This window comes from Sebastes umbrosus, unplaced genomic scaffold (genome assembly GCF_015220745.1).
Source record: "Sebastes umbrosus isolate fSebUmb1 unplaced genomic scaffold, fSebUmb1.pri scaffold_77_arrow_ctg1, whole genome shotgun sequence".
Classification (NCBI taxonomy): Eukaryota; Metazoa; Chordata; class Actinopteri; order Perciformes; family Sebastidae; genus Sebastes; species Sebastes umbrosus.
Window position 1 is genome coordinate 127,501 of NW_023618538.1, and position 15,000 is coordinate 142,500.

The window sequence follows — 15,000 nt, forward strand, 5'->3', positions numbered from 1 at the left end:
GGAGACTGGATCCTTTAGTGACAAAGAACAAGTCCTTGTTCTCTGGAGTCGGAGACGGAAGTCTGGTGAAGTCCACCAAGCTGCACACACAAACACAGTCAGATCCAGCAGAACCAGTACAGAACCAGTACAGAACCAGTACAGAACTAGTACAAAACCAGTACAGAACCAGTACAGAACTAGTACAAAACCAGTACAGAACCAGTACAAAACCAGTAAAGAACCAGTACAAAACCAGTACAGAACCAGTAAAAAAATAGTACAGAACTAGTACAGACCCACACCCCAGTCTATTGCCACTCTCTGATTGTCTAATTAGCAACAGTAATGCTAACAGGATACATGATGCTAACAGGATACGTGATGCTAACAGGACACGTGATGCTAACAGGACACGTGATGCTAACAGGACACGTGATGCTAACAGGACACGTGATGCTAATAGGACACGTGATGCTAACAGGACACATTATGCTAACAGGACACACGATACTAACAGGACACATGATGCTAATAGGACATGTGATGCTAACCCTCCGTCCAGTCCGACGCCGCCCTGCAGGCCCATGGAGGGATTACAAGCCGCCAGAGGAGGGGAGAGGGGCGGGGACAGAGGGGGCGGGGACAGAGGGGGCGGAGACACCACACGCTGAGGCTCCAGAGAGGAGACGGACACGCCCCCCGGGTTAGCCACGCCCCCGGGGTTAGCCAGGGCTGCCGACACTTCTCTTAGGATCCGAGGAAGAGGACCGAGCTTCGACAGGCAGGACTGGAGACAGACAGACAGGTAGAGAGAGAGACAGAGAGTAACATAGACATTCATTTAAAGGAGCAGTTCAACGTTTAGGTGAATCCTCTTCTTCTCTCTGAGAGTCAGGTGTTACCTGGTCGATCTCGGTCAGCAGGGTGTGCAGGCTGGACAGCTCTCGGCCGAGGTCGATGTATCCGTCGAAGCCGGCGGTGTGGTTCAGTCCGTCGGGGTTCGAGATCTCCTGCAGGAAACGCTGCATGCTGCTCCACTGGCGCTCCACGAAGTCATTCATAAACAGCATGTACTCCTCTTTAGTCCCGAACCTGCAGCCACAGGTAACAGGTAACAGGTAAGACATACAGGTAATATATACAGGTAAGACGTACAGGTAACACACACAGGTACACATGCAGGTACCGGTATACAGGTGAACAAATAATACAGGTGTTCACCTACAGGTAACAGGTTCAGGTACATCTACAAGTCAAAGTGCTTTATAAAAATCACAATAAAAGCCCTCCAGTTCTTTCACAATAAAAGCCCTCTAGTACTTTCACAATAAAAGCCCAGAGTGAAGCAGACTCTGGGCGTAGTGTCGGGACCCATCATTCAACATGGTGGCAGAGACTATGAACTCTTAATAATAATAATTATCTAATAATTATCTTCAATATTTTCTAATAACTAGACTAGCTCCTATAGACCAACATTATGGTGCCCCGTGTGAGGCAAGCCTTCCAGTTCTTTCACAATAAAATCCTAGACTTACTTGCTGAAGTTGGCGAGGTTCTGAATGACTTTGGCGATGAGGGTAAGAGTTCTCGCCGAGCGTTCGTCGGGGTATTCCTGCATCAGGTCGAAAAGCGACGGTGACATCACCGCCGGACACAGGAAGCGCAGGAACAACGAGGCGCTGATGAGACGCTCACTGATGTCTGGTCGCCCCCGGTTACTGCACTCCTGTCGCCATGACGCAAACACCTCCTTCAGCTCCCGGGGGAAGACCCTGAGTGAGGAGGAGGGGTATATTAATTATGTATGTACTGTATATGCACAGTGTGTGTACAGTGTGTACTCTGTATATATTTGTGTACCTGTACGAGTCGAGGATCTTGCAGAAGGCGAGTTCGCAGCACATCCTCAGGTTGGCCTGATGCTCTGCGAGGTCAGAGGTCGCACAGCGAGACGGGTCGACCTCACAGTTCTCATCTGACTCGTACAGAGCTTTAATGAACTCACCTGAACACAAACACATAAATATATATGTAGGGTAAGGTGTGTGTGTGTGTGTTGTGTTGTGTTGTGTTGTGTTGTGTACTTTGTGATATTCATTGTGTTTAGTGTTGTGTGTACCGAGGGCATCCTGCAGGTACTTCTGTCCAATCAGCTTCAGGTATTCTTCGATGCTCTTCGTCGCCAGCGTGTTCTCTCTGAAGATCAGCTGGTCATTGTCACGGCAACGGTCCACCTCTGACATCATCATGTCCGTCAGGAAATCCTGCAAACAGGGGTCGAAGGTCATCCTCATTCCGTCCAATAGATTTAATCCTCCTGAATGTACAGAACTCATGTGATCCCATATGTAATGTCGTAATAATCGTAACGTTAACTTAACGTTAACTTAACGTTGCTCCTCGTAGATCATAAACCCTTTAATATAATAACAACTGGTTGAAAAAATGTAGACGTCATAGTGCTTTTTATCCAGAAAAAGAGAGCTCCCCAGTTAACGAGTATTTATTTACAGAACAGTCCGGCCAGGTCCAATATGGCGCCCACGTGGACGTACGATCCAGGGAGTCAATGCAGCGTCTATGTATATATGTCTATGGTGAGGCGTCTCTTTCATTTCACTGAAACGCACTAAAATGAGTTTAGAGGAAGTTAACATTGGTTTGTCTAATGGATGGTGATGCTTTAAAGAGAGAGTTATACTCTCCCAGTGGTTATTTTATGAATAAACTGTTTTATTTTGAAGGAGTTGGGCGTCAGGGGTAGTGGGCGAGGTTCTAAAGACGGGCGGGGTCATGCACAGTGGGCGGGGTTACCTTTGCCTTCCCGGTGCTGTGCAGGATGTGGACGAGTGCAGCGGCGAGCTCTTCTTTAGCTCTTAGACTGATCGAGGCTTCCAGAGTGTTGCAGAGCAGCAGGTAGTTGGAGCTGATGTACTCTGCGAACTCTTTGTACTGCTCCATCGGCAGGATGACGATACTCTGATAGCGAGCTTTGATACGCACCGTTGGCACAGACGACTTACCTAAAACAGGAAACCACATGAAAATCTACCCGAACATCAGAAAACCTGGGATGTGGGCTAAAAGTACTGGTTTGGAGTTTTATTCCACACACAGAACTTTATAGAAAAGGACATTGTTTTCCAATAAAGAGTGTTTCAGGTTGATTTACTCATCCTCTGACTGTTCTGAAACAGATCTACTTACCCCGGATGGTACTGGGCGTGCTCACTGAGTACCACTTCTCCACCAGCTGTCTGCCGGTCACCATGGCGACAGGGATGTTGACCAACCCGACGTAGCTGCTCTTGTCCTTTTTCCTCTTCCTGTCCGTGTCTTTGTAGAGGTGAAGAGTGACGGCGCTGATGGACGGCAGACTGCTGAAGTCGAAACGTTCTCCCCAGAAGATGTTGTCAGTCTTCAGTTTACACGACGTCCTCGCATAGAGACTGTCATCCAGACACAGCTCACAGAAGTACCTGTAGTACACAAATACTACGGTTACTACACTCTGTCATCCAGACACAGCTCACAGAAGTACCTGTAGTACACAAATACTACGGTTACTACACTCTGTCATCCAGACACAGCTCACAGAAGTACCTGTAGTACACAAATACTACGGTTACTACACTCTGTCATCCAGGCACAGCTCACAGAAGTACCTGTAGTACACAAATACTACAGTTAGTACACTCTGTCATCCAGGCACAGCTCACAGAAGTACCTGTAATACACAAATGCTATGATTACTTCTGATAGTACAGATTCAGATTCTTCTACCTCTATATGTTATAATGATATAGAGTGAAGCAGACTCTGGGCGTAGTGTCGGGACCCATCATTCAACATGGTGGCAGAGACTATGAACTCTTAATAATAATAATAATAATTATCTTTAACATTTTCTAATAACTAGTCTAGCTCCTATAGACCAACATGATGGTGCCCTGTGTGAGGCATAACATTGTTGGCAATTGTTCATAATTGTGCGATATTAATATATATATATATATATATATTAAATATAAATTAAATATTTAATTTATTAAATATATATGAAATATTTCATATATTAAATATATGAAATATTTAATATTAACTTCTTTAACTTGACCGATGACCGCAGCATCTCTGACCACGGTTCAGATCATGGACATAATCTATCAGACAGTGAAAGCAGCTCTGAGTGTCTCCCTGCCTCTGGCTACCTGGAGCATTACATCCCTGAGCCACGAGTCAAACAAGAACTCCAGAGTTATCTTCCCACGGTACCAGCTAACACATAGCTGTGAGACAGATGCTAGATCATGTTGCCTTAATTTTCCTTTCTTGTTTTGCAGTTACATAGGCAAACTTGAGTTTGTTAGCAACAGCATACTATTCATTGAGTTCTATTGTTGTGATATTATTTGTAGTCAGGATATTTTGGTAGCTGGCTTCGCCACATTTGATGCGTTATTTATGCTCCACACAGACCAAGAGTCCGTTAGTGCAAACTACGCATCCTCTTTTCTGACCCACCACATCATCCGACACATATTAAGATCACGTACATAAACTGTGAATCGGTTTTAAACACAAGCATACGCATTCAGAGTCTCAAAACTACCAGATCACAGACCCCTTTGTTCTGCCTGAACACATGTACTCAGACAGAACAAAGAGACCATTGTGTTTGTTGTCCCAGCAGCCATCTTTGATTCAGCCATTTTGGTAGTTTTGCATGGTCAGCCCTATTGATTGATTGATGTAGAGTGAAGCAGACTCTGGGCGTAGCGCCCCCCTACCTTTTCTTCGCCGGCAGGTCTTTGGCTTCGATTACCCACACCGTCAGGACGTTTTCCACCCTCCTGCTGTTGTCTTTGTTGGGGTGAACGGCTCTTCTCAGGTTCTCCATCCATTTATCTCTTTCTGCTGCCGAACGACACGAGAAACACTTTGTTCCTGTCGTGGTTGTTACCTAGGAGACACAGGGTCAGAGGTCATCACCATGGAAACAGCAGAGGGTTCAAGTGTGATTGTCTGTGTGTTGAGTGTGTCACCTCAAAGCAGTAGTCCTGTCCCAGTAGGGAGGAGTGAACAGGTTTGATGATCACTGATTGGTCCATCCTGAGTTCCAGAGACGACACACAGCCGGTGCTTAGCAACGACTCCTGGCTACCACAACGCAGCCGCCGCATCACACACCTGAAAGAGCCCACAAGACCAAACCATCGGTGAGAGGTGTTACATGAACTCTGACAGTTAATAATCCAGGTCTGGAGCAGTACTGACGGTGACGCGGGTACTTCCTGTTGTCTCACTACCGACCTCCGTAATCTGTAACCTGATGAATCCAAAGCAACCATCAGTCGGTAACGTCTGATCTTCCTGATGTTGTACAGGGCAGATCGACACGACCGAGCAATAGAGGCCACGTGAAGCTTAAAGGTTAGCTGGTCGTCAATCATGACACCCAGATTCCGGGCAGACTTTGTGGATTTGAGTTTGGTTGGTCCAAGCTGGATGTTGATCTGTGGTTGTATAGAGGGACTGGCTGGGAAGACGAGGAGCACAGTCTTAGATAGGTTGAGCTTAAGGTGGCGTTCTTTCATCCATTTAGAGATATCAGCAAGGCGTGACGAGATTCGTACCGAGACTGTAGTGTCATCTGGCGGGAATGATAGGAAGAGTTGGGTATTGTCCACGTAGCAGAGGTATGAGAAACCATAGGAGCGGATGATTGCACCAAGTGGTGTGGTGTATATTGAGAGGAGAAGGGGATCGAGCACTGACCCTTGAGCCACCCCTGTGGATAAGCAGTGTGGTTTGGACACTTCTCCCTAGATCCTCTAAAAGATCTCCCTGAGAGGTAGGACATGAACCAGTGGAGGGCAGATCCTGAGATTCTAAACTTAGAGAGTGTGGAGAGGAGGAGGATCTAGCAGCAATAAGGCTGAGGACTGACTGGCAGCTCTCGCCAAACGCAGTGATTCTGTTACCGACAGTAGTGCAGTCTCAGTAGAGTGGCCCCGCTTAAAGACAGACCGATTTGGGTTGAACAGATTGTTCTTGGACAGGAATTCAGAGACTTGATTAAAGATTGTGCACTCAAGTTCGATTTGGTTTGAAACCTGCAGGTGAACCAAAGAGATGTGCATCGCTATGATTTGCACAGCAGCACTCTCCATTGGAAATAGTGGCCTGACTGCACCCTGAGAGTTCCCATCATGCAACCATGTTCTACTGCTCACATATGAACAGTGCATGTCGTGAAGACCTGCCACTGGAAGGTCAAAGCTGAACTCCACTGATCAGTGCTTGTTTCTAGGTGTTGTGGAGTTTTACTGCAGGTTTTAAAAGTAGTCTAAAGCCTTCAGTGTCTCCAGAGGGAGCGGTTTGAAATAGGGATGTACCAATATCCCTTTTTTTCAGACCGAGGACAAGTACTTACATTTGGGTACTCTCTGATACCGAGTACTGATACGAATACTTCTCTGTGCCTAAAGACCCTCGTTACAGCCAGCTGGAGGGTGTGAGCGACACACGGCAGACTGGGGAGTCCCGCATACAAGGCGGTACGCAGTGACCGGCTCTAGGTCGGCTTGGAAAGGCTCGGGGCGAAGGTGCTTCCCGGGGCCGAGGACAAAGGGCTCGCTGCGCCCTCTCTCCCCGCCGGGGAGGGATGGGGCCCCCTGCTCGGACTGTCCTCAGTGCGCCCCGACTGCATTGTGCCCCACAATCGAGGCTCAGCCAACGTAAAAGGTGCCATGGGTCAGCCGCAATGTCTGCAACCCACCCGACCCGTCATGAACCACGAACCAAGGAATCTAACGCACGCGCGAGTCAGAGGGTGCAAGCAAAATCCCGTGGCGCAATGAAAGTGAAGAACATGTTTTACTAGATTTATTAATACAATCACTCTCGGAGAGACGATTAGTGTACCATTACCATAGAAAACGCCGGTTCAGGTTCAGTGACACGATGCGCCGGAAGTTGCGCTAATTCACGCAAGGCCTCATGGGGCCAGGAATGAGGTGGATAGCACACCACGATCTACCACACAACTGTCAGAGGGAGAGGTGCATTGTGGGTTCTGACAAAGAAGACGGATTGTGTGGAATAAAAGATATCTCCGGTTCTGGTTCTGGTTCCTGAGCGGTCCATCAGGAGTCTGACAGAGTCACAGGAGTGAAATGATGACTCTCTCCAGGTGTCCTGTGGTTCGCCTCTTCAGGTGTCTTCGTCTGCACTAAACTGTTATTGACGTGTTTCACATCCCCAAATATATAAATATATAATAACGGGGGGGGTTCAACTGTGAACTCTGACAACACACACACACACACACACACACACACACACACACACACACACACACACACACACACACACACACACACACACACACACACACACACACACACGTCTAAACCGTCCTGACATGAACAGGATGATCTGTTGTCCCTCCGTTAGCTCGTTAGCTCGTTAGCTCCTGTCATTCTCTTAATGAGCTGCTTAATGTCAGCAGCTTACAGCACTAATTCTTCAGGGGCGTGTGTGTGTGTGTGCGTGCGCTACTGCTTAACCTTGTTTAGCTAAACATGATGGCTAACAGCGTGTGTCTATCCTAGCCACATGCTAACAGACCAGGCTAGCTGTGTGCAGACTGAAGCCAGGCTAACACACACACATACATACACACACACACACACACACACACACACACACACACACACACACATATACACACATATACAGACACACACACACATAGAAACGCAGCATGTATGGTCATGCAAATCAGGTAGAAGACGCCAACCCCCCCCCAACACACACACCCCCACAAACACACACACACACCCACACATACACACACACACACACGCACACTCACACTCACACACACACACACACCAGCCCATTTCTCTATTGAAAGGACAAAAGGCGGTTTAATGCAGCGGATCGGTGCAGATACTCACCGAGCATCCTGGATGAATGCTGAGGAGGAGGAGGAGGAGGAGGAGGAGAGGGGGGGTTATGGATCCATGTTCTCCTGCAGCAGCAGGAGGAAGAGGAGGAGGAGAGAGGAAGTAAGATGGAGAACTTGCTGATCCTGTCTGTCGGTCTGTCTGTTAGTTGGATGCTAACGATGCTCCACGGCTCCAGCGTCTCTCTCTGTGTCTCGATGGGACTCGACCTCCCTCTCTGTCAGCAGTAGCCCCTCCCCTGCAGCGAGGCTGCCCTACTTCCTCTCCTCGTCTCCTCTGCCCTAGTTCCTCTCTTCCTCTCCTGTCATCCTCTCCTCTCCCCTCCTTTCTCCTTGTCTCCTCTCTTCTTCACCCATTGTAACTTAGTGTAGATGGTACCGAGGGATTATGACGCCTTCTCTCCTCGTCTCCTCTGTCATCTCCTCCTTCCTCTCCTCGTCTCCTCTTTCGTCTCCTTATTTCCTCTTTCCTCTCCTCTCCTCTCCTCTCCAGAGTGACCCGTGATGTCTGACGTCCTCCAGAGTGACCCGTGATGTCTGACGTCCTCGCAAGTGACCCGTGATGTCTGACGTCCTCCATAGTGACACGTGATGTCTGACGTCCTCGCAAGTGACCCGTGATGTCTGATGTCCTCCATAGTGACCCGTGATGTCTGACGCCCTCCAGAGTGACCCGTGATGTCTGACGCCCTCCAGAGGGACCAGTGATGTCTGACGCCCTCCAGAGGGACCAGTGATGTCTGATTCCCTCCAGAGTGACATGTGATGTCTGACGTCCTCCAGAGTGACCAGTGATGTCTGACGCCCTCCAGAGTGACATGTGATGTCTGACGCCCTCCAGAGTGACATGTGATGTCTGACGTCCTCCAGAGTAACCAGTGATGTCTGACTCCCTCCAGAGTGACCAGTGATGTCTGACGCCCTCCAGAGTGACCAGTGATGTCTGACGTCCTCCAGAGTAACCAGTGATGTCTGACTCCCTCCAGAGTGACCAGTGATGTCTGACGCCCTCCAGAGGGACCAGTGATGTCTGATTCCCTCCAGAGTGACATGTGATGTCTGACGCCCTCCAGAGGGACCAGTGATGTCTGATTCCCTCCAGAGTGACATGTGATGTCTGACGTCCTCCAGAGTGACCAGTGATGTCTGACGCCCTCCAGAGTGACATGTGATGTCTGACGTCCTCCAGAGTAACCAGTGATGTCTGACTCCCTCCAGAGTGACCAGCGATGTCTGACGCCCTCCAGAGTGACCAGTGATGTCTGACGTCCTCCAGAGTAACCAGTGATGTCTGACATCCCTCCAGAGTGACCAGTGATGTCTGACGCCCTCCAGAGGGACCAGTGATGTCTGATTCCCTCCAGAGTGACATGTGATGTCTGACGTCCTCCAGAGTGACCCGTGATGTCCGACGTCCTCGCAAGTGACCCGCGATGTCTGACGCCCTCCAGAGTGACCCGTGATGTCTGACGTCCTCGCAAGTGACCAGTGATGTCTGACGTCCTCCAGAGTGACCCGTGATGTCTGACATCCTCGCAAGTGACCCGTGATGTCTGACGTCCTCCATAGTGACCCGTGATGTCTGACGCCCTCTAGAGTGACCCGTGATGTCTGACACCCTCCAGAGTGACCAGTGATGTCTGACGCCCTCCAGAGTGACCCGTGATGTCTGACGCCCTCCAGAGTGACCCGTGATGTCTGACGCCCTCCAGAGTGACCAGTGATGTCTGACACCCTCTAGAGTGACCCGTGATGTCTGACTCCCTCCAGAGTGACCCGTGATGTCTGACTCCCTCCAGAGTGACCAGTGATGTCTGACGTCCTCCAGAGTGACCAGTGATGTCTGACTCCCTCCAGAGTGACCAGTGATGTCTGACGTCCTCCAGAGTGACCAGTGATGTCTGACGCCCTCCAGAGTGACCAGTGATGTCTGACTCCCTCCAGAGTGACCCGTGATGTCGGACTCCCTCCAGAGTGACCAGTGATGTCGGACTCCCTCCAGAGTGACCAGTGATGTCTGAGTTAAAGGGGCGAGGGCCGGGAGGAGGAGTTAAAGGAGCGAGGGATGGGAGGAGGAGTTAAAGGAGCGAGGGCCGGGAGGAGGAGTTAAAGGAGCGAGGGCCGGGAGGAGGAGTTAAAGGAGCGAGGGATGGGAGGAGGAGTTAAAGGAGCGAGGACCGGGAGGAGGAGTTAAAGGAGCGAGGGCCGGGAGGAGGAGTTAAAGGAGCGAGGGGCCGGGAGGAGGAGTTAAAGGAGCGAGGGCCGGGAGGAGGAGTTAAAGGAGCGAGGGCCGGGAGGAGGAGTTAAAGGAGCGAGGGATGGGAGGAGGAGTTAAAGGAGCGAGGGCCGGGAGGAGGAGTTAAAGGAGCGAGGGATGGGAGGAGGATTTAAAGGAGCGAGGGCCGGAAGGAGGAGTTAAAGGAGCGAGGGATGGGAGGAGGAGTTAAAGGAGCGAGGGCCGGGAGGAGGAGTTAAAGGAGCGAGGGATGGGAGGAGGAGTTAAAGGAGCGAGGGCCGGAAGGAGGAGTTAAAGGAGCGAGGGCCGGGAGGAGGAGTTAAAGGAGCGAGGGATGGGAGGAGGAGTAAGCGAGCCGTGACGACAGCGTGACGGTTGTGACCGAGTCATGTGACATGCCTCCTGTCTCTTTGTCTTGAAACTGGGTTTACTTGTCTTTAACTAGCAGAGCTCTGAAGTCTCCAGGTGAGGTCCTCTCCAGAGAAGACCAGATACTCTGATCTGGTTTTAAGGCTCGTCAGTACCCCCCCACCCGCTAACACACACGTTAAGGCGTCTCACAGTAGCGTCGCCCACGCCCGTCTCTCTAGTTACAATCCTGTTTGTGACGCCAAAACTATGTCGAAGACGATTAGTATTACAGACCTACCTACCTACCTACCTACCTAAAACCTACCACCTACCTACCTGGTCGGTGGTAGTATCCTCCAGTGTCTCCTCCGGCAAGCCTCCTCGATCCTCGAGATGCATTTTAGGAATTGGGATGTCCTTCAACATGGAGCGCTGAGATTGATTTCCGGATCACAGCCGGAGTAACGAGGAGACGAGGAGACGAGGAGACGAGGAGACGAGGAGGCAAAAAATCGGGAGATGAGATGCAGCTACTGTGGTGACCTCTGGAGCTGTGTGTTGTTGTTCCTTTAGGGTTGTGACCTCTCCAGGATCGTGACCTCTGCAGGGTCGTGACCTCTCCAGGGTCGTGACCTCTGTGGGGTCGTGACCTCTGTAGGGTCGTGACCTCTGATGGACCCCCCGGCTCCTCTTCAGACCACCACAGCCTCGTGGTCGATGGACCCACAGCGCTGATTGATTGATTACCATGTTTAATGAATGTCCATTCACTCTGACCTCCAGAGTTCTGATAACCGATCGATCGGTTATCAGTAACGTCCATGTGTGTGTGTGTGTGTGTGTGTGTGTGCGTGTGTGTGTGTGTGTTACCTGGTGTCAGCTCTGGTGATCAGGTCGCTCCTTATGCTGCTCGGACGACATAGTTTGGGCTGAGAGCGGGTCCTCCGGAGAGACTGCTTCAACCTCCGGGAGAGAAAACCCTGAAGAAGAAGAAGAGGAGGAAGAGGAGGAGGAGGAGCAGGAGGAGTAAGAGGAGGAGGAGGAAGAAGAGGAGGAGAAGAGAGAGGAGGAGGAGGAGGAAGAGGAAGAGGAGGAGAAGAGAGAGGAGGGAGGAGGAGGAAGAGGAGGAGAAAAGAGAGGAGGAGGAGGAGGAAGAGGAGGAAGAGGAGGAGGAGAGAGAGGAGGAGGAAGAGGAGGAGAAAAAGAGAGGAGGAGGAGGAGGAAGAGGAGGAAGAGGAGGAGGAGAGAGGAGGAGGAAGAGGAGTAAGAGGAGGTGGAGGAGGACGAGGAGGAGGAGAGAGAGGCGGAGGAGGAGGAGAGAGTGGAGGAGGAGGGAGGAGGAGAGAGAGGAGGAAGAGGAGGAAGAGGAGAAGGAGGAGTAATGATGGATGTAAAGTTTTTTCTGACATTCAGTGTTTTATAATATAACTTCAGGTTTCTGTGAACTTTTAACTGCACCGGTAGGACCAGTACAGAGACCACTACAGAGACCACTACAGAGACCAGTAGAGGTCTCTGTAGTGGTCTCTGTACTGGTCCTGTTAGATCTCAGTGCTGCTGTTGACACCATTGACCATCATCATCATCATCAGTGATGACATCATCAGGGTGTCATGTCTGTATTCTCACTGGTCTCACCTGTAGGTGGAGCCAGTCAGCTGATCTACAGCTGACAGACTCCTGTTACCATGGAAACAGCAGACTGATCCCAGCTGGAAGGAGGTGTGTGTGTGTGTGTGGTGTGTGTGTGTGTGCTCACCGTCACTCTGGCGGTGGGCGTGTCCACGGCGGAGCTACTGGGCATGCTCTGTCGGCGGACCCCTCTCTCTGGAACATCTGGAACAGACAGAGTGCATCGTGGGAGTGTTTGTAGTTGTGGAGCCACAGCTGTTGCCTTGGTAACTGGTACTGAGAGGGTTGCGTGCCTGTGTCTGTGATCACACATGATAATGAGCGGCGTGACCACAGACGCCTCATTGGACGCTTCAGCCCGTTGCAGCGATATGTCAACATGGGCGCCATTTAGAAGTAGTATATATATATAATAGAACAATATATATATATATATATATATATACTGGAAAAACAAAGTAGTTAAACTTGTGTTTGGTGGATTATTTCTCTGTTGTGGGGCATCTCCCTCACTGGTAAAACAAGGCTTGTCATCATTGAAGGCCATCTCAATGCAGGGGAGATATCGGGATGAGATTCTGCAGCCAGTGGCGATCCCATATCTCCACAATCTGGGACCTAACTTCATCCTCCAAGAAACAACGCCCCTCCCCCCCACAGAGCCAGGGTTATCACAGACTACCTCCACAATGTGGGAGGAGAGAGAATGGAACGGCCTGCCAAGAGTCCACACCTCAACCCAACTCAACATGTAGGATCAGCTTGGGCGTGCTGTACGTGTTAGAGTGACCAACACAACCACGCTGGCTGACCTGCACCGAATCCTGGTTGAGGAATGGAACGCCATCCCACAGCAACGTGTGACCAGGTTGGTGACCAGCATGAGGAGGAGATGCGAGGCTGTTGTGGCTGCGTATGGATCTTCCACCTCTACTGAGGCTCCTGACGGTGGATTAAATGAATAAAGTGTAAAATTCCCAATATGTCTTGTTTGTTCCTTGTTACTGATAGAGAGTTCAATCATCCAAATCCACCAAACAACTCAAAACAAGAGTCAACACCAACAGGAGAATACACTGTTTTACCATCGACGGAGCATTTTGGCAAATTTTTCTTGGGTGCTCCCCACATCATCAGCTGTGCTGCTCATCCCACAAATGCATGATCCTTACAAGTGTGACATCATTGTGAAGGTAAATAAACAGGCTTTCCAACGATGTAAAAATACAATGACCATTAGCATTGTAACAACAGAGAAATAATCCACCAAACACAAGTTTACTAACTTGTTTTTCCAGTTTATATATATATATATAATATATATACAGACAGAATGTATATATATATATATGTAATATATATATACATATATATACATATATATACAGACAGAAGTTCTTCTACCACAGCCTTGAAATACTTTAAAATTAACATTTTAGCGTTGCCATGGTAACTGACCTCAGATATCAGATTATGAGATTATTATTTGACATGTCGTCAAGATTAAGCAGAGCAGCTAATCCCTGCTGCAGTCAGACAACACACAACACACAAACACACAACACACACTGAACTTCACCAGAAAACAGCCTTTTCTTACCGTCTTCAAACTCAGCATCAGAGTCCACTTCCATCACCTGTCTGTCTGTCTGTCTGTCTGTCTGTAACTACCTGTCTGTCTGTCTGTAGCTAACTGTCTGTCTGTCTGTAGCTAGCTGTCTGTCTGTCTGTAGCTAACTGTTTGTCTGTAGCTAACTGTCTGTCTGTCTGTCTGTCTGTAGCTAGCTGTCTGTCTGTCTGTCTGTAGCTAACTGTCTGTCTGTCTGTCTGTCTCTTCTGCAGCTGTTTTTAAAGTCCTCCCATCCTCCTTACCTTTGTGGGCGGGGCCAGGAGGTGCTGAGGTCACATGGAGAGTGTATCTTAGCAACCAGACAGTGAAAGTCTCCGCCTCTCTGCCAGAAGAAGAGGATGAACCTGAAGAAGAAGAAGAGTCTAATTCAGAAATATAACCATTTGTTGCAGTTTGTTTATTAAATGCAACATTTTATTAATAAACACAATGTTTTGTTATTAAACACAATGATTTGTTATTAAACACGATGTTTTGTTATTAAACACAATGTTTTATTATTAAACACGATGATTTGTTATTAAACACAATTTGTTATTAAACACAATGTTTTGTTATTAAACACAATGATTTGTTATTAAACACGATGTTTTGTTATTAAACACAATGTTTTGTTATTAAACATGATGTTTTGTTATTAAACACGATGTTTTGTTATTAAACATGATGTTTTGTTATTAAACGTAATGTTTTGTTATTAAACGCGATGATTTGTTATTAAACACAATGATTTGTTATTAAACGTGATGTTTTGTTATTAAACACAATGTTTTTGTTATTAAACACAATGTTTTGTTATTAAACACAATGTTTTGTTATTAAACATGATGTTTTGTTATTAAACATGATGATTTGTTATTAAACGCGATGATTTGTTATTAAACACAATGATTTGTTATTAACGTGATGTTTTGTTATTAAACACAATGTTTTGTTATTAAACACAATGTTTTGTTATTAACACAATGTTTTGTTATTAAACATGATGTTTTGTTATTAAACATGATGATTTGTTATTAAACGCGATGATTTGTTATTAAACACAATGATTTGTTATTAAACGTGATGTTTTGTTATTAAACACAATGTTTTGTTATTAAACACAATGTTTTGTTATTAAACACGATGATTTGTTATTAAACATGATGATTTGTTATTAAACATGATGTTTTGTTATTAAACGTGATGTTTTGT

General features: G+C 48.0%; 1 protein-coding gene across 1 annotated transcript in view; it reads right to left on the minus strand.

Moving 5' to 3' along the window:
• The window catches only part of LOC119484475 (disabled homolog 2-interacting protein-like), a 26,206-nt gene that overhangs the window by 5,858 nt on the left and 5,348 nt on the right, over positions 1 to 15,000 (minus strand). The window contains 14 exon segments of the mRNA XM_037763296.1: positions 1 to 80; positions 534 to 769; positions 885 to 1,074; positions 1,521 to 1,757; positions 1,846 to 1,990; positions 2,105 to 2,249; positions 2,800 to 3,008; positions 3,193 to 3,464; positions 4,776 to 4,948; positions 5,031 to 5,175; positions 11,415 to 11,524; positions 12,304 to 12,380; positions 14,049 to 14,123; positions 14,126 to 14,150. The exon segment at positions 1 to 80 is cut by the window's left edge and continues 12 nt beyond it. Of these exon segments, the coding sequence (XP_037619224.1) occupies positions 1 to 80; positions 534 to 769; positions 885 to 1,074; positions 1,521 to 1,757; positions 1,846 to 1,990; positions 2,105 to 2,249; positions 2,800 to 3,008; positions 3,193 to 3,464; positions 4,776 to 4,948; positions 5,031 to 5,175; positions 11,415 to 11,524; positions 12,304 to 12,380; positions 14,049 to 14,123; positions 14,126 to 14,150 (2,119 nt within the window).